Source organism: Plectropomus leopardus, chromosome 3 (genome assembly GCF_008729295.1).
Source record: "Plectropomus leopardus isolate mb chromosome 3, YSFRI_Pleo_2.0, whole genome shotgun sequence".
In the NCBI taxonomy this organism is placed as follows: Eukaryota; Metazoa; Chordata; class Actinopteri; order Perciformes; family Serranidae; genus Plectropomus; species Plectropomus leopardus.
The window spans coordinates 25,986,523-26,011,735 of NC_056465.1; the positions used below are offsets into that span (position 1 = coordinate 25,986,523).

General features: G+C 37.2%; 2 protein-coding genes across 5 annotated transcripts in view; one reads left to right on the forward strand and one right to left on the reverse strand.

Annotated features, from left to right (window-relative positions):
- Positions 1–8,435, forward strand: part of slc44a5b (solute carrier family 44 member 5b) — a 41,758-nt gene extending 33,323 nt beyond the window's left edge. For 2 of the 4 annotated variants that reach the window (XM_042481714.1, XM_042481726.1), the window contains 7 exons: positions 115–209; positions 299–402; positions 506–579; positions 811–881; positions 1,763–1,851; positions 3,731–3,815; positions 5,522–8,435. In XM_042481714.1, coding sequence (XP_042337648.1) covers positions 115–209; positions 299–402; positions 506–579; positions 811–881; positions 1,763–1,851; positions 3,731–3,815; positions 5,522–5,628 — 625 coding nt within the window. In that variant the 3' untranslated portion in view covers positions 5,629–8,435. Of the gene's footprint in view, positions 1–114; positions 210–298; positions 403–505; positions 580–810; positions 882–1,762; positions 1,852–3,730; positions 3,816–4,140; positions 4,416–5,521 lie in introns of those variants that run through there. The other 2 variants (XM_042481707.1, XM_042481719.1) reach the window with 1 other exon arrangement.
- Positions 8,436–9,056: 621 nt separating this feature from the next.
- LOC121941181 (LIM/homeobox protein Lhx8-like) lies at positions 9,057–16,675 on the reverse strand. The gene is made up of 9 exons (XM_042483913.1): positions 16,595–16,675; positions 15,856–15,933; positions 14,806–14,931; positions 14,490–14,611; positions 13,636–13,856; positions 13,063–13,166; positions 12,402–12,497; positions 11,150–11,339; positions 9,057–9,158 (listed from the first exon to the last, which is right to left on the reverse strand). The coding sequence occupies exons 1-9, from the start codon at positions 16,673–16,675 to the stop codon at positions 9,082–9,084; spliced, it is 1,095 nt and encodes a 364-aa protein (XP_042339847.1). The 3' UTR covers positions 9,057–9,081.
- Between the last annotated feature and the right edge of the window lie 8,538 nt (positions 16,676–25,213).

Below are 25,213 nucleotides of genomic sequence, written 5' to 3' on the forward strand. Positions count from 1 at the left end.
GATTAACTCATAAATAACAGATTCAAAATAAGCGATTTCTCAATATAAGCATCTATTGAACCTACTAAGATTCTTACACTAATGTTCAAATGTCTGTTGTGCCTCGTGTCACAGTTACCATACAGGTTCACTCGCCTTCGGTTCTCTGATCCTCGCTGTGGTGCAGATGGTACGAATTGTTCTCGAGTACCTGGATCACAAACTGAAAGGTAAGCTGTAGCTCTTAAACGTATTAATCTTACACACAGTTTATTTATCATTTTAAATGGGATGTTGATGAATAATAATGCTTTCCCAGGTTCTCAAAATGCATGCGCTCGATTCGTATTTTGCTGCCTCAAATGCTGCTTCTGGTGCCTGGAACATTTCATCAAGTTTATAAACCGAAATGCGTACATTATGGTGAGTTAATAAACCTTAGACTGATTTGTAAGCAGTTTAGTTTTTAGTTGATCTGGCTTATGCCACAATGCTTTATTACTCTCTGTTTTTCTCTCATCAACAGATAGCAATAACTGGAAAGAGCTTCTGCATCTCTTCCAAGGATGCTTTCTTCCTCTTGATGAGGAATGTTATTCGGTAAGGCCTTTCTTGTTGGTCTATTTCATATCCATGCTTCTAAGACAGGTCGTAATACAGATAACTTCTTTCTTTGACACACTCTGTTAACACGCCTGGCAACAAAAATGAAAGATGTTTAGATTTTGGTTCAAAAACAATAAAAATGTGTAGAATGTATTCATGTATTTGATGGTGTGTGCCATTTATGTGTCTTACTGCATCTCCTCCTTTTCTCTGCCTCCTCTGTAGGGTAGCTGTTCTGGACAAGGTGACAGATTTCCTGTTCTTCTTGGGAAAAGTGCTTATTTCAGGAACTGTTGGTGAGTTTCATGTCACCCGCAGTTTTCGATGTCACACAACCGTGGCATGGACGAAATACTGCAATAGGCACAGGATGAGCTATCTCTCTGAATATTAGGTAGATGATAAATCCTCTCACTCAGTTATTTCTGCCACGTGTACTCTTTTTCTTCTCAGTTTGCATCATTTTAAGTTGAAATGTACGAAATCACAGGTCGTCTGCGGGTCTCTGAAAAGAATTAAATCTCTTAAGTGTTAATTTAGGAATCATTCAATTCAGTTCAATTTATGACATCTGAATTTAAATACCAATCAATCCTAGTAGTTCCCCATACAAATCACAATAATATTGTGCTCTTTGTCTTTTGGTTTTATTTATTTCGGATTTATTCCTCTGAATGTAACAGAAAACGTATTAATCCCTCTATTATTTCCCTTTCAACCAAGTATAACCTCTCTGGAACAACCTATTAAAAAGCACCTTGGAATTATTTTTTATCCATTATTTTATTAATTATTTTAAAGAAACCATCCTGATTGATGTATCCAAAAATCAAGAGTTTGGCAAAAACCTAAACTGCCATGTTTGCAATAATGTTGGTTGCTTAATAACTCCAGTAATGTGAGAATGAAACAATCCTTCTCATTCTGTGTGCTCCTCTAAAACATGATACAATAACATTTTTTATGGAATCAATTTTCTTTCTTATGGATAGTACTTTTTTAACATGTTATACTGTTGTATGGTTCATCATTTGTTCTGAAGAAGTGGGTAGTGCTGATGCATTTGCTACTAAATAATAGTGTGTTATTTTGGTTTTCCTCCATGGATCCACGTCTTTTTCTCTTTTCTTTCAACTCTTCTAGTTATTATGTCGCTTTTTTAAAAAATATTTTGCAGGTGTGCTTGCATTTTTCTCCTTCACACGTAAAATACCAGTCATTCAAGAGGAAGTGCCATCCCTAAATTACTACTGGGTCCCCCTACTGGTAAGGAATTAAAATGTGGGCTATTTAATTAGCAACATCACCAGTCAACACCGTAAAGTAGAGTGAGACAGATTAAAATGCAGCCAGAGCATTAGTTTTGCAAATATTTGATATGAATCTCACTAAACTGCTTTGCTCAGAGAATACACTAAAATATTCATACATTATCACCTTTGCATTTTTTGTAGTTCTACAACAGATGGCACTGATGAAATGTAATGATTTAAAACTGGTTTTGAATGTAGTCAGGCCCAGGTACTGTGGCTTTTCCAACACCTCAGCTGTCTCCAGAACAGAGAGAACACACTCTTCCAGGTGTAAGGTGTGAGGGATGCAGTTTGTCTCTGCAAATGTGTGGCCAAGATCACACTCAAACTGCACACCTTTTTGTAGATGTGGATGGGGGCAGTTAACACTATCACAGTTATGCAGATCAGATCACAGTGTTACACAGGCTAATTAGTTTTGTTTAAGTATTTATGACTCAATAGTTCATATTTTCTTTGTTATGTTTTTTATAAGGACATCAGAAAGTTATAACCTATGGTGGAAGAAGTATTCAGATGCTTTACTTAAGTAAAAGTACTAATACCACCCTGTGAAAATGCTATGTTACAAGTAAGTCCTGCAAATTTTACTTAGGTAAAAGTAAGTATAAGCAAGTAAATGTACTTAAATTACGAAAACAAAAAAAACCTCAAAACTTAAAAAAAAAAATTAAAAAAGAAGAAAAAAACATCCAAAATAATCAAAATGATATATATAAAAAAAAGAATCCAAAAAATTACAAAAAAAAATCAAAAACCCCTCAAAACTATCTACATAATTGGAAAGAAAACACCCTCAAAACTCATAATATAAACATAAAAAAGGAAAAAGACATCAATGTTTATTAAAAATATTTTGCAATTAATGTTCTGTGAAATGACTAATTTATTAATCAACTAATTGTTGCAGCTGTACTTATATAAACTATTTAATTTATGACAAAACGTATGATTTGTATGCAAAAATCTAATTTTTTTAAGTAACTGAAGCTTTCAGATGAATGTAGTCAAGTAAAAAGTACAATATTTCCCTCTGATATGTAGTGGATTAAAAGTATAAAGTGGCATGAAAAGAAAATACTCGTACTTAAGTACAGTACTTGAGTAAATAGACTTAGTTATATTCCACCACTGGTTATAACAGATAATCAAGAGACAACTTCACTGTCCCTTATTTCTTAAACAAAAAGCACAGAAAACTTCCTATCAAACAAAACAAGGGGAAACATTACAGATCTAGGTTTACAAAGACAGATTTTCACTGCAACTTCAATGTGAGACAAAAGCTGGACACAAAATACTCCAGTAAAAACAAAGGAAAAAAAAAAAGGTGCCTTCACATCGCTAATTACATCTGAATCTCCCAATTTATTAAAACCGGTGCCAGTTCCAATTAGTCAAAACATTCTCTGCATTCCATTTATAAGGGCCAAATCGGAAATCGAAAATATCTTCTCTCACCATTATTCTATATGTAGCACATTCAAATGTAGCCATTTTTGTAATCAGTTCAATACGTTCCTTAAAACAACAATAACTAGATGATTTCCAGTGTCTCAATATCATTCTACATCCTGTTGTCGTAGCCAGACAGACCCATAACCTCTTCCGTTCATTCATAATGACATTATCCAGTAACAGACCCAAAATACACAAAGCTGGAGATTTAATCAGCTGTAAATAAAACAATTTATCCAGGAGGGTAATAACATCATCCCACAGGAGCAGTTTTTTCCACGGTTCATATTATTCTTGATGTTTCTGCTGTTGATAGAAGAAACATTAGATGTTGGCAATATAGCACACTGACTGTGAGCTGTTGATTCTTTCAGACGGTGATATTTGGATCGTACATGATCGCACATGGTTTCTTTAATGTCTATGCCATGTGTGTGGACACGTTGTTCCTGTGCTTTTGTAAGTATGCTGTTTATTTTCTGTAATATCTGCGACAGTGTGAGAATACTTATACTGAACTGCTTGCATTGCTAATATGGTTCAAGATGAAATGTCAAGCAGCCTGTCATCAGCAGTTGAACACAACTTTTTTCCCCCTTTAAAACTGTCTCCAAATGACAACTGCTTCCTGCTCAATTAGCTATCTAATTCCTGCATGACCTTCTTTGATTATTTCTCTCTGCTAAGTCTTTGCTTTCCTTTCTCCTTCTGGCTGTCACTCTGTGCGCTGCGTGCTCTTCCTGCTCCTCCTCCTGTCCTCTGCTGTGTTGGGACGTGGTCTCAGGTGAAGACCTGGAGAGGAATGACGGTTCTTCCTCCAGGCCCTACTACATGTCTCCTGGCCTGCACAAGATCCTGCGCAAAGGAGAGGACAGTGCCAAATTATGTGCTGACTCTTGAGCAGCCATTTTTACTGAACTGCTGACTCTCTCACTCACTTCTCCATATCTACTGTATGTGTGGGGGGTCTGGACGTTTGAGAGCGAGCACTGTAGGGCTAAAACATCAAAACTGGATGCATCCCAGCCTGGTCAGGGATGGCGTGGACATGAAAGGACATGCTTTTACTTCGGTTCCTCCCAGAAAAGGCACAGGGGACTAAAAAAGACCAGTTTACTTCCTCTCTTGAGCCAACTCAGATACTTGCCTTTTTTTCTGCCATGCTTATTTTTCTTTTTTTCTTCTCTGTATTCTCTGCTGACCTCTGCCTTACTGAGAGGGTACACGATAACTCGCAGGACGGACGCACAGGCTGAGATGACTATGATACGAGCATTTTTACCCAAACAAACATTAGGACCTTAAGATGTACAGATGCCAATGATGGACTACGGCATAAGGCTTCACCATGAAAAAGTGGTGGACTTACGGGGCACCCTCTTGTCGCACTTTGGTCTTCTAGTGTATAATCATGTTTTGTATGCACTTTCACATATGGGAAAAGAACCATGTGATTTATTTCTTCTGTCGAGCATGATTATTTTGCTGGCTGTTGATGTTTACCATTGGTTTTATAGGTTGCTTTGATCCACCGTATTTATACTAACTCAAACACACAAATCCAAAAATGGTGTGTAGTTCTGCACTTAGCAAAACAAGTTCCTCTTATTTTACATAATTTAAGAAAAAAAGTCACAATCATGTCAAAGTTTCCATTATGCTCATAGATGTACTGTAAACCAGACAGAGACTTTGTGGGAGGTCAAGACTTCAAAAGACATTTTATGGTTTTTGCTTAAAATTTGAACAGAACCTGACACTTTTCAGGAAACTTCTGAATGCAGCCACTAGTTTATGTGCCTAGTTGTGAAAAAATGTTTAAAAAAAAAAAAAAAAAAAAAGTTCCTCTTATTCTGTGGTTTTAGACCTTACACCAGGAACCTTTTGCGATACAGTTTATAAAAGGATGTCAAAGCCATTTTTGGTAAATTTTTTATTGGATGGTTCAGATGTATTGCTGTTTTAATACTAAGTATAATACACGCATCTATCTGGAGGTTATTCAGTGTTCTTTTTGTATAGGAGAATTTTTTTTATCAATGAAATCCAATGACAATGTGAATCTTTTTTCTTTCTTTTTTTTTGAATAAACATAAATGGTTTAAGTATTGTTCAGTGCAATTTTCCAACTCTGTTTCTAACATGTTGCTCCTGCTGCCTCCTAGTGTGGGACCTGGAGGTGAACGACGGCTCCCCCGGCCGGCCCTTCTACATGAACAGAGCCTTAAGGCAGCTCCTCAACAAGAGGAACGTCTCGCCGACACGCACGTAATAGGGAAGAGTCAAGGTCATTAACCAAAGCATGGTACAAACCTATGTGGCAAAAAGCATTGTGCCAAATGTAAGTGCACACAAGATGCAAGTGTGCACTCTAAATAAGTGATTCACCCCCACACTTATAGTATATGGACTTGATAGTTGGTTAGTGTTTAAAGTTACACTCTAGTAAAAAGTCACACCGAGTTCTTGTAAATATTTTATTTTATTTTATAGTTATAAATGAAATATATTTGAATATGTAAAGTTTTTACAGTCAATCATACCACACAGTGCATTCCTATTGGAATGACTGATTTCTTTCTTCACTGAGATTGTGGTAGTTGTTTTTTTCCCTCTCTTTCTCTTGTAGTTGCCTGTTTTCACCACTCAGTGGTGCCAGTCTTTACCGGACGTCTGTTGCAGAGGTGTGAATGCTCTGCCGATTGAACTCGTTTTTCCATGTAATGGTCAAACGTCAGCTTATCTGTGTATCGCATCATCACAGTTTTTGATCTGAAATTGTCTCACATTGAGAAACATATTTGCCATTTAACATCCAATGTTTTCATATTTAACTGTAAAGGACATAATGGCACAGGAGTTTAAAGTGCTTTACACGTTAAGTGCCTTTTTCTTAGAATTGCCACATTTAGTGTCTAATTGCATCCTGTAGCTACATAGTTTATATTTGAAGATGCTTTTTTGACATTTTTAAAAGATATAGGGTTCAAAGGGACAATCAGCAGCCAAGATGATCGAAGTTCGTATCTTTTCTAGATGTTTTGTCTTTGGCGGTTTAAAGGTAACCTTAAAGTCACAGTTTTGTTCTCAGCAGCAGCCTGTGTGTCCAGTGAGCTAGAAAAAACACAGAACTTTGACCTGTTACATACAGTATGTGCTCACCATACCATTACTTCTCTTAAAGTGATACTCCCTCACTTTGTGTCTTATCAGTATTAAAGAGTCACCTCCTTTTAGTTTAAAAGGTGGCTTCCTTCACAGAGAACAGTTCCTAAGACCTGCTTGTATTAATTTTAATCACAATTTACTCCAGTAATAGCAATCACATCATATATACACCTGCAGTAAAATCCACTTCTCTGCTGTCCATTTGTACACTAAATGTTTCTACCACACCAAATATGGCTTAATACAAGGCTTTCTTTATCAGTTTATTCATTCATATATTATACTCTAAGCTTGTGTGCTTATGTGTCGGACCCTAGGAAGAGTGGCTGATGCTTGAGCTCAGTTAATGTGGATCCTAACAAAATGAAATAAACTTCAGTTGGTCACCTGTGACAAATTAATTCAACAACCTACAAATTGCATGCTAGAAACAAAAGCCGTCTCAAACAGGCTGAACACACAGGCGGAGGGCAGAGAAGTTTGTCAAAGCTGCTGGAGAGGTTTTAGATGTTTCAGCATTATCTTTGAATTTTATTCAAATTGCCATTTTACTCCTGTGAAGGTTAAAGCTTCAGTCTGTGCTGATGCTGTAGATGTGGAGATTACGGAACAAAACATAAGACCAACATTTCTTGTTGGAGTTTTGAACTTCCTTTTAAACAGTGTTAAATCTTTATAGATCCTCTTGTCGATCCAAAGTGTAGCTTGTTCTGCAAAGCATTGTTGAGTTATTACTGTTTTAGATAGACATTGCTTATGTTAATCAGTTTGATTTTTTTAGTTTATTTTTATAACTGAAGATATTTTTACATTGGTTGCGCTCTGAAGTATGAGCATCAGCTCTGGCATCACACAAAACATGCATGCTGTCGTGAAATAACTGATGTCAGGGTCATTTTGCACGATTTTGATGCACTGGTGAGCCAGTATTGTGTAAGATGCAGTCTGTTTGAGGGATTTTAGATTAGTTAATGAAATCCTGTCAGGTGCAGCAGAATTTCTTTTTTGTCTTGGAGCCAAAATGCAGGAAATACTTGAATAATTCTTCCGCAAACTGATTTTGGTGTTGTCAGTTTATAGCCAAAGTGACTGAAGAAATGACATCAAACTTTTGATGAGGTTTTCTTTTTCCCTAAATGGATTCATGCATCACTTGAAATGATGCTCACCTTTAGATCTTCGAGATGTGACTCATGCTCGTGAGTCTTTGTACTGTGTTTGTCAAATCTGAGATCCAGCCTTCATGGTGCCTCAGAGTGACAGCACCGCCAGGCTTACACACCTCCTGCTGCCGTTTAAGCTGAACGTGCTGAGACACGCACAACGTAACCATTCAGTAAAAGTAAAACAAGTCTGCTTGTGTATCTGAAAGGAGAGCAGTGATGCATGTAGTGCTCAGAGTGGCACATTACACATGTAGCATGTTATTGTTCCTGTTTTTTTTAGACTGAATAACTAACATACTCCCAGTTGAATTGTTTAGCTTTACATTCATGCATCTCAGGTTTAGTTTCATTCCCATGAGGGTGAAACCTAAGATCTGATAAGTAAAGTAAAAACTGTTTTATATGCGCCCCCCTCCCCCTTTGCATGTCTGGAAATTAGATTCTTTTGGTCAACCACAGTCAACAAGTAGACACAAGTAAAACTATTCCTCGTTAGAATGTGCGTCAGTTTCTTACCGCAGACTCTTAAAAGTCAAACTCCGAAGATGCAGTGCTCAAACCTGTCACTACGCCAAACTGTTTTATTTATTTTATTGTGGCTCGTTTGTGCAAAAAACTAAATATATGCCTCTGTCATATATTTATTCATACAGTAAAGGTTGCATGTGTTTTTAACATAATATATTGCTTTCAAATATAGTTTTAGTACTTCTGTGTTTGATCAATAAATGTTTGGTTTTTTCTACGATGAATTTACTTTCTCTCCAAATTGTAAATATGCAAATTCAGGTCCGAACACTGCAGCATGTCAGCTATGACTGATCTGAACAGTAAAATATCTGTTTGTCATTCATTCATCGCAGTTTTGTGAAATTAGACATTTATTTTTAAAACAGACTTCACATACAATAAATAAATTAAATTGCAATATCCAAACACTGCTATACGAACAATTTCAAGTTCACCTTCATTATGAGTCAACATTTTGGGTCTGGTGGCTTTCACTTAGCACGGTCAAACTGTGTCACCAACTACACAAACATATAAATCTCTAATGTTATGTGTCACAATTCAGTGAGTTACACTGAAGCCTTTCCATTTCCACATTGTACAGTACAAATTCTAGTCGTCCATAATATGTCCATAACAGTGTATTCAGTGTTTTAAAAGAATGTCAACATGTAATAATTTACTGGCAGGGCAAAGAAACTGAAAGATTTTATGGTTCACTTAAAATGAAATTATGTTTACCATGAAGATCAGAATACTGCGGCTGCTAACGACGGACAACTGTTTTTGTGTGTGTGTGTCTGTGTGTGTGTGTCTGTGTGTGTCTGTGTGTGTCTGTGTGTGTCTGTGTGTGAGAGTAAGAGAGAGAGTGAGTGAGCAGCTCAGGCGTGAGACACAGGCAGGGAGGTCATGGCGTGGGCTGGCAGCAGCGGTTGAAACATGGATGGAGGGGAGTGTACTGCGGGCACACACACAGAGCACTGGAGTCAGTACAATTTCAATTTACAATTTCCATAAACTATATTTATTTAATTAAGACATTAGTTAAAGCATTAGTGTAATTTAAGCTTCTTTTATCTTGATATAACGGTTTGATTAAGATTGTAGAATTATTCCCTGATATATAAAAAATATATATTATTTGAATGTCACTCATGTAAATTCATCTGTATTTTTCAAAAGTAGATGTCAGTTTTTCTAATGTTGGGCATACAATTGCTATGACCACTTTATGAAATCTATAATACTGCTTTTTAAAACTCCTGGAGACTTGTAGGACTTTCGATAAAATCATGAGCAGTGATTGCCACTGTGACCCAATCAATGAAGAAAAGTTTGTGGCTAGCTTTATCATTTTAAATTTTTTGTCATTCTGATGGGCGCGTTATTCAAAATGCTACTTTACGTAATTTGATGAAAAAGAAAATTCTGTCTGTACTTTTTAAAACTTACATAGCAACCTAATAATCTATTTTTTTATGTTTATATTATTACCTGATATTTTAGAAAAAAACATCAATGATATTCACCTTTGGAAGAGATTTTTTAAAATATTACGTAAATATAATATCAGCAAATTAACTAAACTTATCTTTTTCTTCGGCAACATTAATGCCAACTTACTTCTTTCTATCAAATTATCAGAGCCAAAAGTTCAATAACTAACATAAAAACACTCCACAGCTTTTCTAATGGCCTTTGTTAGTTGAAAGACATAAAGGAAGAGTTCACCCCAAAAGCAAAAATAAATATGTATTGTTCCTCTTACCTGTAGTGCTAATTATCAGTTTAGATTGTTTTAGTGTGAGATCGCGGGTGTTGCAGATATCAGCTGTAGAGATATATACTTCCTCTCCAAAATAATGAAACTCAAAGTTCTAAAATACCAACATTTTAAAAACTCAACAGCAATGTCTCTTTCCACAAATCATGACCCAGTTACTCAAACAAGACTCATGAGCAGTTTCATGTAGGAACTATTTTCTTTCCACCGACCGAATCACTGCGCAGAAGGAAGCATGCATCTACTCATGGATGACAGGCTTGTGCTCATGAAAGAGCGAGATGTAAATGTGCGATGTAACGTTAGCTAGCTCGTTGGTGCTAGGCGAGCTAGGAACTATTATCTTTCTACCAAACTACACCCACCAACCAAATCTCAGCGCAGCAGAAAGTGTGCATCTACTGCTAGCTCACCTAGCACCACTGAGCTAGCTAATGTTACAGCTTTGCCGGACGCCATTATTCTTCAGATCAGTGGGTGTAGTTTGGAAAAAACGTTCTTACATGAAACGGTTCGCAACAAGGTCTGTGGATTATTTAGGTAACTAGGTCATGATTTTTGGAAAGAGATGGTGTTGAGTTTGTTTTTGTTTTTTTTCTGGCTCCTTTGCCACCACATGCCGAGTGCCTTCAAGTTCCATTATATTACAGAGAAGACAGACGTCTCGACCGCCTTTATCTGCAACACTCAACACTCTTTAAATGCCTTCAGCAAATGTTTTATCAAAATTAAAACTTTCAACATCATACACAGCAAGTTCCCTGCAACTTTTTTTTATTTAATAAAGTTCAGTGAAATTTTGAATATAAAATGAATGACTATCAATGGCAGGCTGCCTTCCCTTGTGTTGGTTGTGTGTAATATGCACACTTTTTCCCTAATTAATTTTAATGGTGATCATTAAAATAAAATGCCGGTAGAGATAATCTGCAAACTGCGAAATATTGGCCCCAAAAATCGATAATCCGTCGACCCCTAATATAGACTGATAAATATCACTACAGGACAGAGGAAAAAATGTGTTTTTGTTTCTGGGGTTAACTGTCCCTTTTAAAATAATGTTCAGTTTAAACAAACCAGAACAATATAGTATATCAAATGTTAAGATAGGAATTTGAGAGCTTTGCAGTGAATAGTCTTTACATAATAAAGATGTTGCTGCTCACTGTCTATGAAGGAGTGAAGTGCAGAGAGCATTGATCCCTCCGGGCCTCCGTAGGCTGTGTATTGCAGCTCCTCAGGGGTCGGAGTGGGCTGGGAGAGGCGGCTGGACTGCAGTGCGGTCATGGGGGTGCTGGAGGTGTGGTTGGGGCTCACATGCTTCTTGTGACGTGCTCGGCAGTTTTGGAACCAGACCTGTCGGTTAACAGGACAGAAACGTTTTGTAGCTGCTGCATAGTAACAAGCAAGAAACATCCATTGTTACAAAACAAGTGCATGATGTAATTATGTTAGCTTGTAAACTGTACAAGTCTTTTCTTTATCTCTCTGCCAAGAGATCATGCAGTGACTGTCGAAGAGTTTCTTCTGCCCATGGTGAGTAAAACGAGTGCCACTAACACACCATTGTTAGCAGTGGAAACTGAAAGTCTCACAGCCATTAATGTAAAGCGGTAAAACTGGATTAACAATGACTGCATAATTTGCTACATGGAAACACTCCCATTTTCGAGTTATACTCTACACATTAAGCACATCTTTCAAAAAAGTTTTTCTATGTAAAAAACAAAACAAAAAAGAGTAGAATTTTAAAAAAATAATGTTCTGGACATGCACAATGATATCCTGGAAGTTTAATTTTGAACTGTTTGTACTTGAGTATTTCCATTTCATGCTGCTTTGCATTTAGACTTCATTACATTTCACAGGATTACATAGTACTTTGTACTTCATTACAGTTACTTGTCAGCTGCACATACATGATATTTGCTTATTCATAATTTACGATTAAAACACAAATGATCAGCTTAAAAAATATAATGTACTGTAATTGGTTAAACTTTGCAGTAGAATATAAAGTAATTAAACCTTGCTATAACTCAACCAGCCTCACCTTTAAAATGCACAATAATGCATCAATAATATTTTTTTTTAAAAACCACTATATAGTGTGGATGATGCCCAAAGGCTAAATTGACTATTATCATACAAAAAATAAATTGAAGTTAGATGGAGAAAGCTAGATGAACTACATAAGCTTGTTTCTTTTCTTTCTTCTGCTATTTAGTCTGCAGTTTATTCAAAATTTTACACAAACAGCTATTATTTGACAGCGTTTAGAAGTGAATTTAATGGTATTTTTTGTACATGTGTATTGTCCAAACATACATCATTAATGGTTCAGTTTTAACTCTGCTGCTTGCTTCTCTGTCAGTAGTTGGATCACACTGTATATTTCATCACCTGTGGTTCGCTCACCTGTATGACTCTTCGACTGAGGCCCGTCTGCTCCGCCAGCTTCTGCAGTGTTTGAGCATCTGGATTGTTATCCTGCGCAAACTGGGCCTGCATCACCTGCATGTTCAGAGGTAAAAAAAAAAAAAAAAAGAGTATAAATAACAGACTGTTTACTTCATTGTAGTTTAAAAAATTCAAGCTGCTGCTTAGAGATTTGAACAGCATTTGGCTCGTCTGTATCAAGAACACTGCTGTAAAAAAGTCATATTTTTGGAATAAAGAAAGAGGATTAATATAGATAAATATGATTATAAAAATGACTTTAAACAGAAAAAAATAAACATTTTGGGTAATTGTGGATATTAAATCATGGTGCCCTGAGCAATGCAACATAAATAGAAATATTCCTTTTAAGCAAGGAAAACAGTTTTTAAAAAAAGGTGTCATTACAAAATCTGCGTAATATGTGACACATCTAGTTCATTAAAATCCACATATAATGTTAGTTTTACCTATATGCTTAATCCACATATAATGTTAGTTTTACCTATATGGTAAATCTTTATTATACACATCTAATTACGATAACATTTTAAAGCACAAGGCCAGTGTTTTTCATGATTAAAGAATTCACCATTCTTTCAGCAAACTGCAATGTATTATTTTTAATGTGGAGGTTAACCTGCAGCTGGTCAGCAGTGAAGCTGGTCCGCGCTCTCTTGGAGGGTTTTGGCTGGTTAATCTCCTGTTCAGTGGGGACAGCCCCCTCCATGTTAACATTGTTCCCTGCAACAAAAGCAGATTATCATATTGGAACATCTCAAAGTATTTAGCACAGAATATAGAATGTATATTACTTTGAAATGCAGTATATTAATATTATCAAATAAAAAAAGAGCAGGATGCAATAACCACATTTTAACCAAGCCTTCAAAAAAAAGGGCCAAAGATTATTCTCACATGCTATACAATTTGGAGAACCACTTTTAATTGACCCCTCATGATCTGTTATTAATAAAAAGAAAGGACGTATTCGTCTTTAGCGGCTTGCAGTGAAAGGAATTACACTGTATAAATCAACGTTTTCTGATGAATATTTGACTTCATTATCATAAATGTTTTTAATACAAAAAAAGTGTCTTTTTATGCCTAAATGTAAAAGTCATTTCAGTTTCGGCCTCTGTGAAGTGCTACATGGGCTTGAAGTGGAAAAACAATATTTTCAGGTCAGGACCGAATCCCTCCGCCGGCTCACCTTTCTCCACGGCCCGCTTGAGGTTATCCAGCATGCAGTCGTAGTGGACCCTGCAGAGCACCTTCTCCTCCACCAGAGCGAACTCCTCCCCGGTGGACAGCTGCCTCTTGCAGGAGAAGCAGGCGAAGCAGGCCAGGTGGTACACGTTGCCTTTGGCCCGGCGGACCCAGTCTGTGGAGTGGATGTTCCGGCCGCAGCACGCGCACCAGGTGCCGTATCTTCTGCAGGTGAATGTCACGGTAAGAAAATTTGACACCCACATACAGTCGCTGCCTGAGGGCATTTAAAAGCTTCAACGCTGAATAGTTACGGCTTTTTAAGGGTTTGTGCCCTTGTTATATAATAATTATATAACATAATAATTGTTAATATAAGGCCTAGTGTCTTTATTTGGACAATTTTTTTAGGCCACGATCGAAACTATTTTATTTTGTGCAGAAGAATAAACCAGTGCAGAAAAAATAACATACAGCTGCATTTGTGGCATTTTGAAAGACTTGTTAATTAAATTGACTCCCAACTTTAGTCTCCTTCTTGGGATAATGGTCACACAACACTTTACTCAATGATCCAACATTACTGAAATCTTTTCTATCTGTTACATTTGGTATAATGAAGAGTTAAAATGCGATTAGCGTTTAAATTTTTGAATGATTAAATGAATGTAAATAATTAAAATGTCCAGCTGAGGCAGGGTGAAATGTCAAGTCTGACGACTAGTATTAATAATGTCATTTTTATTGCTAGTAGTTTCTTAACTTAAAATATAGGCTCGTGTGTAATGAAGCGGCTCGTTCAATATTTTGAATAGTTTTGGTAGCCAACAATGTCGTTATTAAAATGGATGCACATACCTAAAGTAATCCAGTTTACAGAAAACCTCTTTCTCTTTGATGTAACAGCTCGTGTGGCTGCCAAGTGAAGTCTGGCACACGCTGCACGACAGACAGCGCACATGCCAGCACAAGTCGTTAACCTAAAGCAGAGATAAATAAAAAAAATTAGCAGAAGTCGATCAAGGTTAGGGCAGTTGTGGGCTGTGCTGTACTATGCACGCACGAACACCAGCGTTATCCTTAGAAAACCACAAAAATTCAAAAGTAAACGAAGGAAATGAATCCATGATCCAAAGTTAAATGGAAAAAAAAACTAAACACAAAAAGTGTTTACCTTCAATAAATATTTATCCACAATTTCCTCGTTGCAGCTCGCACACACAGCTCTGCCCAAGAGAGGCGCAGATGCCATCGCCTGCAGCGACGATGCGTCCTCATCCAAAACTTCCACCGGCGCGCCCTGAAGGGATCAAACCTGCGGTTAGAAAATGACGCACAGGTGCGCATCCGCCCCTTAACCTGCAGCACATCGTGGGCTGCAGAGCAGCATCTCCTATTTACTGTCTCCAACCTCAGAATAAAAGGTAGCCTAATAAAAATTAAAAAATAAAATCAGATTCTGGTTTTTCAGGCTTTGTTTAATTTGCCTAAAGATTTGTGTCAGTAGATTAATATCTTAAAACATTACAACATTACAAACAAACTCGGTTGACACACTGTAAATTCTGACAAGTTGATTTAACAGTAAGAAAAATAAAGGAAACTGATTTCCTTAAAAAACATGTAAGTAAATATACCTTAGTTTTCTTCATATTTAGGCCTACTTTATATGTAATTGTTAAGTTTACTTAAAATTGAGTTATAGGCCTATATTAACTTAATTTTGCAACTTAAAATTAAGTTTAATTCTATCAGTCTTTCTAAATTGGATTTGGAATTTAAGTAAACCAAGTGCTACACTAGGTATAAATCTGTATTCTGCTGGTTGAAAATAAGTCAATCTTTTGTATTTTCATAAAAATGTTAACAAAAAAATGTTTGTTGTGATAAAGTCAAGTCAGACTAACTCGGTTTACTGAAGTTGCTAACACTAAGAAAGAACAAGGTTATTTCACTTGTCATTTTAAGTTGCCAAAACTTCATGAAATTAGGTAAATACACATCATTTTCAAGTAAATTCAACAATTAAATGTAAAGTAAACCTAAATTAAGATTAATCGTTATGTTTACTTTCCTTTTTCAAGGCCATCGGTTTTCAAGACTTATTTTAAATAAAATGAACTTGTCAGATTTCAGAGAATATTTAAAACTTCATCCATTAAAATGACCTCTCGTTCACTCTCAACCTGTTTTGGAGAATAAAGCTACAATATTTCATTCATACCATAATGTCCCTGCTGTCCTCAGCGCATTTGCCTAGCAGCTCTTCCTCTCCTTTGCAATCTTCACACATGTCGAGCAGCTACGCGGCGGGAACGGGCTGCAGGTCTGTCAAACGGTCGCAGCTGCTTTAAATGCCCCATGCTCCATCCCATAAATATCATGCCTTTCACTTTTCACCATGACAACGCCGGCGATTGCCAAAATGACATTTTAAGAGAGAAGGATAGTCATTACGCACATAAACAGACAACACTTGAGCTAATACTCATCCTATGTGCATTATGTTCTTGAGATCTGCATTTGGGATGCAGCAACCGCTCGCTCGCAATGCGCGCGTGCTGTGGTTAAACAGCCCCCCGACGCAACAATTTCACGTGTCAATCAAAAAAAAAAAAACAGCGCGAGGTCTCAGGGAAAAGGGGATTGATTTTTTTAATAACAGCAATTAAAAAGGCTAAGTTCGCCACAAACGTCTACCCGGGGCCACCAAAAGGTGAAGAGGTCTCATTAACTACTTGAGTTTTTAATTGCAGAATTCAGGGAGGGGTAATTTTCTGCGACATTTCTTCAAATTGTGAAAATACTGAGTTGTCAGCGTGTGGAAGGCCGGCTTTAATGACAGACTGAAGGCCACTTTGATTTAATTGGCAAAAAGCAATTTCTGTTAATATTTAATCTCTAACAAAGTCTCGCGCCTCAACCTGCTCACAAGAACTAGGTCTTTAATTTCCATCACTCACCTCATCACCGGACAGCAGAGATCCGTTTTCAGTCTCGTTAACAACGCAACACTCCACTTTTACTTCACTTTTCCAGCGCATGTCTGTGTCCAGGAGTGTGAAGCTTCCCAGTTTCAAAGCAAAGGCTCTGTTATTCTTTCTTTCTCCTCCAGGATTCCTCTTGTGTGTCAGTCGCTCTGCCCTGAACTGTTTCGAGAGGGCGGATCGTAATTCATATTTTCCTGTCATCTGTGGCCGCGCCTCCCTTTGGGGATACATTTACTGTGTGGTTTTATGTGAGCTTGGAGAAGAAAAAAAAAAGTGCTATACAAAGATGTAGCCTATTTTTTATTTCGATTTGCCTTCACTTAACTCCTGACACGACTGGCTCACAGGCAACATAATGCATTTCAGTGGTAGTAAAAGTACATTTACTCAATTATTGTTCATAATAAGGCAAAAAAAAAACAAACTTAGTACTTAGTACTAGTACTTGTACCTTACCAGAGTGTTTAAATTCTAGGCTGTACTGCATACTTGCGATTTTACACATTAAGTTCTTTTTTTTGTTTTTTTAAATTACCAATTTTATTTAATAAAATATGATATATTTTTATAGATCAAATGGTATATAATAGCTTTAAATTTAGTTCACCGCAAGCACATGCTAATATATCAACCATAATGATTCACAAACCTTAAATAGGCATACATAATAATTAAAAGGCTCCAGAAGGAACTGTTCTCTAAACAACATTTGAGTGCATTTTGCTGATTAATGCTTCTGTTGTTTTCAGTAAGACTTTTAAAGCAAGACGTGTAATAAAGTATATATATCAGAATACTTCTTCCACAACTGGTAATTAGCATGAACATTATAGTTTTTAAGAAACATGTGATCAGTTTGTTGGAGGCTGTCGCTGACCTCACTCAGTAGATCTTTAAGTACCTGTCCTCAAGGCTACTATTTTTCTTTTTTATATTTAATTTATAGTTTATACTTTGAGGCAATGGCCAGGTTAACCCGTCAGGGCAGTGGTTTCGAATCTTATTTGGCCTGTGACCTTTTAAAATGAAGTAATGTCTATTTAATGCAACCCCTTGTCTGTTTTTTCCCCCCTTTTTTATATGGATATTCAGGACGCTGAAAAAAGAAAATTCTCCCATTATTCACATGAGATATAAAGTATATTTTATAGTGAAAGCTCGGCAAAAAATCAGCACAATTTTATGTTGCAGAAATGCATTTTATTCCTGCTTTCCAGTCAAAGCCCAGTCTGTGGAAAAGGGAAGGGTTACAACCTCAGTACTTTTCTACTTATTTGGTTTTTAAGGGAAAAAAAGAAAGGCAAAACATCAGTTGATTTTGCATTTATGATTTCTTTTTATACATTCAGCAGAGTGGTCTGGAGCAACCCAGGGAAAAGGAAAGTAAAGCCAATAGCAGCTTAATTCAAGGGTCAAGTGTACTTGAGTAAAATGTTAAAGTACTTTACACCACTGCTGTTTGGCCTTCTAAGTGATTTTTCTCATCACAAAATAGAAAATCAGGTCGCCCACCTGCTTTAAGTCTGTATGCCACAGATGTAGTTCTTGGGGGGGTGCAGGGGACACGCCCCCTCAGTATTTAGCACAGGTGCATTTGTCCCCTTAAATAAAAACCTCAATGTGGTAGGCTTATTTTTGATTAATTGAACTTATATATGATTTTTCTACCAAAATAGCATTTTAACAGGGTTTTTTTTTTATATGCGGGGAAACCTGTTAAAAATAGACAATAGAGTGCTTTCCCATTGCCGGTAGACCAGAACTACGCACACAGCTCTGTAGCAGACAAGTTTGCCTGTCTGTCTTTTTTTTTTTAACTGTTATGTCACATTAGACATCACAGAGGCCAGTGAGAATTTTACGGAGGTTACTTCTTCATTATGTCTCTTAGTTATTCAGTCTCTGAACAATGTTCAAGTGCTGCATAGTCAGAAACAGATGGTATTTTGACTATTTTTCCACCATTCTGGCATGGAGGCTAAAATTAACATGTCCGCTCGGTTGGCATATTTCCATCGCTGACGTTTGGAACTGGACCTGACGAATACCCATGAATACTGCAGAGTCATTTGTCGTGGGAGTGAAATCTGATTGTAATTTTTCCTAATAAATGCAAAATCCAGATGTTTTGGGGTGTTAGTGAGTTGTTTGTCCGGTGGAAAAAGGGCTATGGATGCAGCAATATTAGTGTATGCAAGGACTTATTGTAGGAGGTGGTATGCAACCTCAAAAGTAATAGCTGAAATCTGCGAAGGAGAACAGAAGCAGGATGAAGGTAATGAACGCATAAAAACTCACCAGAATGCAGGAAATGAAGTGTTTAATGCTCAAAATTTTATAAAAGGTAAAATAATATGCACATTAAAAAAGTGAACATATATAACAGATTTTCAATAAACAACATACATTTTACATTTAAAGTCCGAAAAGTAGCTGTCTTGTCAACTACCACTACTCTGTTCCTCATGCTCTTCATATATATATATTTTTTTTTTTTAAAGTCTTCTATCCTTACTTTGATTTCTTCCTGCAGTTCATTCCACAGATTTGTGCATGCATAACATTATTTCAGATTTAATTTTCCTCTTAAGTTATCAACCCCTTCTATTTAAGTTTATGTGTGTTGCCAGGTAGTAAATTATTTCTTGCATTGTACATTATTTGTTCAGTCTTAAGTTCCACCAGATTCATGAATTTTAGTGCATTTGACTTTAAAAACAAATTGTTTGATCCTAATGACTCTTTTTGTAGTATGCATATTGATTGTTAGTGCTTTTGTAGGCATTGCCACAAACAGTCATAATTTAATTCAAGTTAAACAAGTGAACAATACATACAGCAATACCTGCTTTTCCCAGAAGTGCAATGCTTCTAGCCAGCTTTGCTAACAGATATTTTATATGGGGTTTCCAGCAGACTCTGTGGTCTAGTATCACACCCAGAAATTTATTTTAATTCACTCTCAACATTGTCGATCACAGCTTAAAGTTGTGCATTTATTTTACGATTTCCAAACAACATAAATTTAGTTTTAATCAAACTTTCATACAAATAATGTCAACTGTTAATCTGCATCCAAGTGTGAAGCGACTCTTTATTAGAGGCAATAAAATACTTTACAAGGTTTAGGAGAACAGCTGTGACAGGAGTCTCATAAACAACCTCTTTGGGTTACTTGAAAGAAAACACACAGTTTTTTAAGTCTTTTTTTCACTCACTCATTCCACCCAGTGGCTCACGCAATCACACCCGTCATCTCTCCCCCCACACACACACTCTTCCATCCCAGCCGCCACACACACACAAGCAGTGAAAGGCTATTTTCTGTCCCAGCTGACGGGATAACAGTCCGACCTGCACCGGCATGAGTCCGCGTCCGTATCGCACCATCGCAGAGGGATAAAGGAGTTAGCGTGCCTCCATCGAGATGTGTCCTGTTCCACCTGGTGGAAATGAATGCATTTTATCAGATAACACATCTCAAACATTGCAGAGCAGACAGTTCACTGCGGCAGCCTGTGAGACAACCACTCCTCCTCACTCAGTCCACTGCACAACAATCTGAACACTTGAAAGAGGTCCTGAAAAACTGCTCTTATTTTCTGTGATGAATTCAGATGGAGAGGTCAAAGGTGAGAGGAGAGATGCAATACAAGGGAGACAGTGATACTGTGAAGTACAGAATCAAAACAAATTATACCTACCTGGAGAGCATTTTATCACGAAATCCTTTCTCAGACATGAAAGTCTTTATCACTCCGACGCACCATCTGTAGAATACCTGATATGGCCACAGATGATGGGAAAGATCTGAGTGTGTAACAGTTGCACGGCTTTATTTCCAACGTTGCATGGCTCACTTCCTAAATGTTTTGCCTGATGTGGACCAGACGAAAACAATGCCTCATCTGTCAACAACAGGCCTACCTACAAACTTGTTCGACTGCTTTGCTGTTTTACTCATGTCAGCGTGTGAAACTGCTGTGGTTTATACTGTGTGATCCATAAGACAATGGTCAGATGGGTTATTGGTTTTAGGCAGACACAACATTGGAGAATTGTAAGAACTCACAGTCTTACACTGGGGTAAATTTAACAGCTGCTTTAACAGTGAAATGTGTTAGTGTTTTTCTCCATCAATAGGTGTCTTCTTAGAGAGATAGTGATTATAAGAATGATGTGTTAATGATAAGCAATTTTCTTAATCCTATTGTTAAATTTGGGGTCCTGGAAATCCTTCACCCCATAATCAAAATTACATATTATTCCTCTTGCCTGTAGCGCTATTTATCAGTCTAGATTATTTTGCTGTGAGTTGCTGAGTGTTGGAGATATCAGCTGTAGAGATGTCGGCCTTCTCGCATATATGATGGAACTAAATGGCACTCAGTTTGTGGTGCTCAAAGTGCCAAACAAGTAAAATCTCTTTGTAAGATAACGTGCTGTACAGTTTCACATTATCAAATGTGCAAGTCCTGTTCTTCATGGCAAAAGAAAGAGTACAAAAACATTTATTGTTTTCTACATTTTGGGTTTTAAAATGGTCAGATGGAAAGAAAGACAATTAATACAGCTATTCTTATTTCACATCCAGCAGGGGAGTCTGCGCAGCCCCAAACAAAGAGGAAGTAAAGCCAATATTAACAAAACACAAGGGGTTCTTTCACAAATACAATCACCCTCGTCAATGTACACACCCTGTAAAAGACGCTGATATATCTCCAAGTAAGAAATGTGGTCACTGAAAATGTTGGAACTTTTTTGGTACATTGGATCAGCAAATTTCCATCCTTGCGTGATGTAAAATTGGCACTGGTCGACATGTTTCTACATCCAAAGTTTGTTGTTTTGCAAAAGTTTAATTTAAAAAGACAAACAGGTTACCAAAGTACAGGAAGAACAAGGAATGTGGGAGAGAAGCGGTGAGCTTTTGGCCCCGTTGAGCCTCTGAGAAAATCTCCTAATTTGCTACTCCCACATGGACCTTTGCTTTCTTTAGGGCTGCACCTACTCATTTATTTCATTGAAATCAGTCCGAATTGGGGTGGTTTACAATTGACACAACGAGTTTGGCATGACCTTTTCTCCTTGCTGTAAATGGGTACTCATCGAATCTGAAGGGGGAGGTTGGGGTGCTGGAGGAGGAGGGCTCGTGGTGGCGGTGGAGGGGGGGTTGCGTTAGCTGGGGGCCGATGGGGGATTGGGTGGAAATCACAGCAGTGAAAATGGCAGTGCAGTAAAAGAGGGGCCTGATTGCATTGGGACAGCATGCGAGAGGGAGCAGCATGCTCAGCCCAATCAGAGCGACATAAGGAAAAAGTGCTCTTATCAACCAGTAATGGCCCACTTGACAATCACACAGGCACAAAACTGCTCTATTTAACGCTGATTGCAAAAACTGCTGCCCCCCTATCTCAGAGCCGCATGACTCCCCGACATCTCCCTGCCACCTCCTAGCTTTCAGCCAAGACCCTTTCCTGAATGGAATTTATAATCACCTCCTCTATTTCTAGCTAATTGTTATTTTAAGACTTAGGCTGTGTATTAGGCATTTAGAGCTGGGGAAATGTCTGCCTTGATTACTGTGTTTATTGCCAGAATTGGAGGCATATCCATCTCAATTCCACCTGCCTGACAGCCAAGTAGTTTATGTTTGTCTACCTGTCTGTTCATTCTAGTTCATGTCCATGTACTTAGTATGACAGAGAGCTGCTTCAGTGCATGTCTGTGAAGGTTGGAAGTGATTAACTCCTGCAAAGCATTTTCTATGCAGCTCTGGTGATTTATGAAATACTCTGACATGCAACAGCTAGTTAAGTTTTAGTCTCCACTTCAATTTAAGACCATTGTGGTCTAACAACCACATTTTTTTGTCACACTGTTACATCAACCTGCTGTTACCTGCTCTTTTCTTCTACTTACAGAATACCACTAATAATAGTAGTAGTAGTAGTATGAATACTTCATTTGCTCCTGGATTTATGTTTTTACTCCTCATGTAAGGAAACTGCAATAACTTTTTCACATTGTGTGTATTTTTACGTTACCTACTCTTCTTTATAAGAATAATTATACTGAATCTGATTGTTATTTAGCTCCTCATTAAAGACTCTAATTTGTAAATACTAGAGGTGTGGATTCAAGTACACATGACTTAGACTTAAATAAGACTCACTCTACAGTTTGGTGACTTCAGACTTGAATTGACAAAATCAAAACAGTCAGGCAACACAACTTGGACTTAAGCACCAGTGACTTATAACTTCACTTGGACCTGTAATGTACCAAATAACTTGTGATTTGATTTTAATTGTGTGTCTCCATGTGCAGAATAAAAAGGTGAGAAGTGAGAGACTCGTGCCTTTTGACTCAAACGTATTTGATACCTTCCCCTGTGTCCATTGATTAAAAGGAAGCCACAAATCAATGAATTCCCCTTATTTTGCTGAATCAACTCTTTAAAAAAATCATTTAATATAATAACATAATATCACTTTTTAAGAAGAATATTCTTACAAAAACATACAAATAAATATCTTACAAGCTTGGGAACAGGAAGTTATAGACATTTTTCCAGTGTGATATTAATCAAATACAACAGGAAAAGACAAACATAAACAAACTAAATTCAACAACGCTAACCTCACATAGGCTGAGGCCTTGTAATGGCATGGATTCAATCCCAACCTGCAGACCTTTGCTGCATGTCGTTCCCCCTTTCTTTCTGTCCTTCTACCTACAGCTGCCCTCTCATTCGAAGCAAAAAATTCCCAAAAGTAATTTAATGATATTAATATATTTTTTGCTGTCTGTTCTCATCTCTCCTCTACCTTCCCAGCTCACTCTCCTTTTTTTTCCCTGCAGCATGTCAAAAATCCACAGGTGTGTGTTGATGTCCTGGTGTGAGACAAGAGAAAAGGAGAGTGATGCAGAGATGCTGGTGAGTGTAAATGTGCAATAAACACCCGGAGGAGGCACCTTTGGTCTGAGTCCGCCATGCAAAGCTTAGCCAGTCAAAAGAGAAAAAAAGAAACTGGGAAAAATTAGGGGGGGTGTATTTTTACTGTATGCTTGTACATACATAACCCTGTAAATGTATGTACATGTACATAAACATAAACAAGTCAGCATTCTTGTATGATGCACACAGCTGTCTAGCACCACAGAATTGCATAAGTTAATATATTAATGATCATTTAAAATGCAGCAGATAGCTTTTTGGATTTGGTTGTGGCTCATTGCGTGCTTTAAGCTTTGTTGGTTTTGTAAGAGAAGTTTAGTGCAGGTTATATTATTTGTGTTATTGTTGTCCAACGTCTGCATGATTTTAAATGAAATGTTGATCATGTCCAAAATCTCAAGGTCAAAATCTTTGCATACTGACCCTTCTGAACCAAGTCAGACATTTCTTTTGTGGCAGCACAACCCATTTAACCTCCAGCATTGACCCTGAACTTGTACTAGCTGGAATGAAAGTGTTAATCTGCCCAGTCTAACCTCTGACTTTCCTGTAAGTATCACATTGCATATATTTAAATCTGCATCTATATCTGTTGTTGCACATTTGAACAGGATGTCCACCAAAAGACAAAAGCACAAAACTGTCCTCTCCTCCTCCATCGCAATGTATTTATCAGTAATCGTTAAGTAATAAGACTCCTAAGCTTTGTTGCATGCTGATACAGAAACATGGCTCCCCTCACTGGTCAGATGAGGTACTACAGACACCTTAATCAAATATGAAAATAAGCAGTTTATGTCAAAAAAATTCAAAGACTGTGTCTGAAATAATTTGTGATTCTTAATCATATTATTAAGACAGTGAGACACTGGAAAATAGACAGCAGAAAGCTATGCCATATGGTTATATATCATATATACAGGATATAAACATTTGATCATATATGACATTCACTATTATTTACTGTGTGACTTAATGTAGCTCAAAATAGTTTCACATAAGATGTGACTGTGTATCGTCCTTACACTCTGAAAATGTGAAAAAGATGCTGTGTCCTGGTAAAATAATTTTCCATTTTTCCACAAGAGGGCCACAGAGGACCTGCACAACCTGGTGAGCTGTGAACGTCTTTTCTAATATGAAAACAGAGGGTTTTATCAGTGAATTAGTGATGTTCTTATTGTGCTGGTCGGTCTACGGTCTAACATATATCAAAACCTTAAATCATTTTCATCTCACCTCATTTATTTATTTAGCTTAGGACCATATCACATGCTATGGAGCACAAACATTACATACAAAAATAACAGGAAAATGGCATACGACATGGCCAATGTTATTTTAAACAAAGGTTGGACATTCTTCAAAAAAGCACCTTGTTTACAGATAACTTTTGGCTTATCCACCTATAATTACAAAATTAACTTAAACATAGATGGGTGGTTATAAAATACTCTGGCAAATATCTCTATATATAGCTTATTAAGCTTACATTCTGACATTCAAACAAGAGGCTAGAGCAGTGATTTTAGTGCCTATCCGTGAAAGCAAACTATATATAACTACCTGCATTCAAATCTTTACATAAGTTCAAGTACAAAAGCACTGGCATCAAAATATACTTAAAGTAC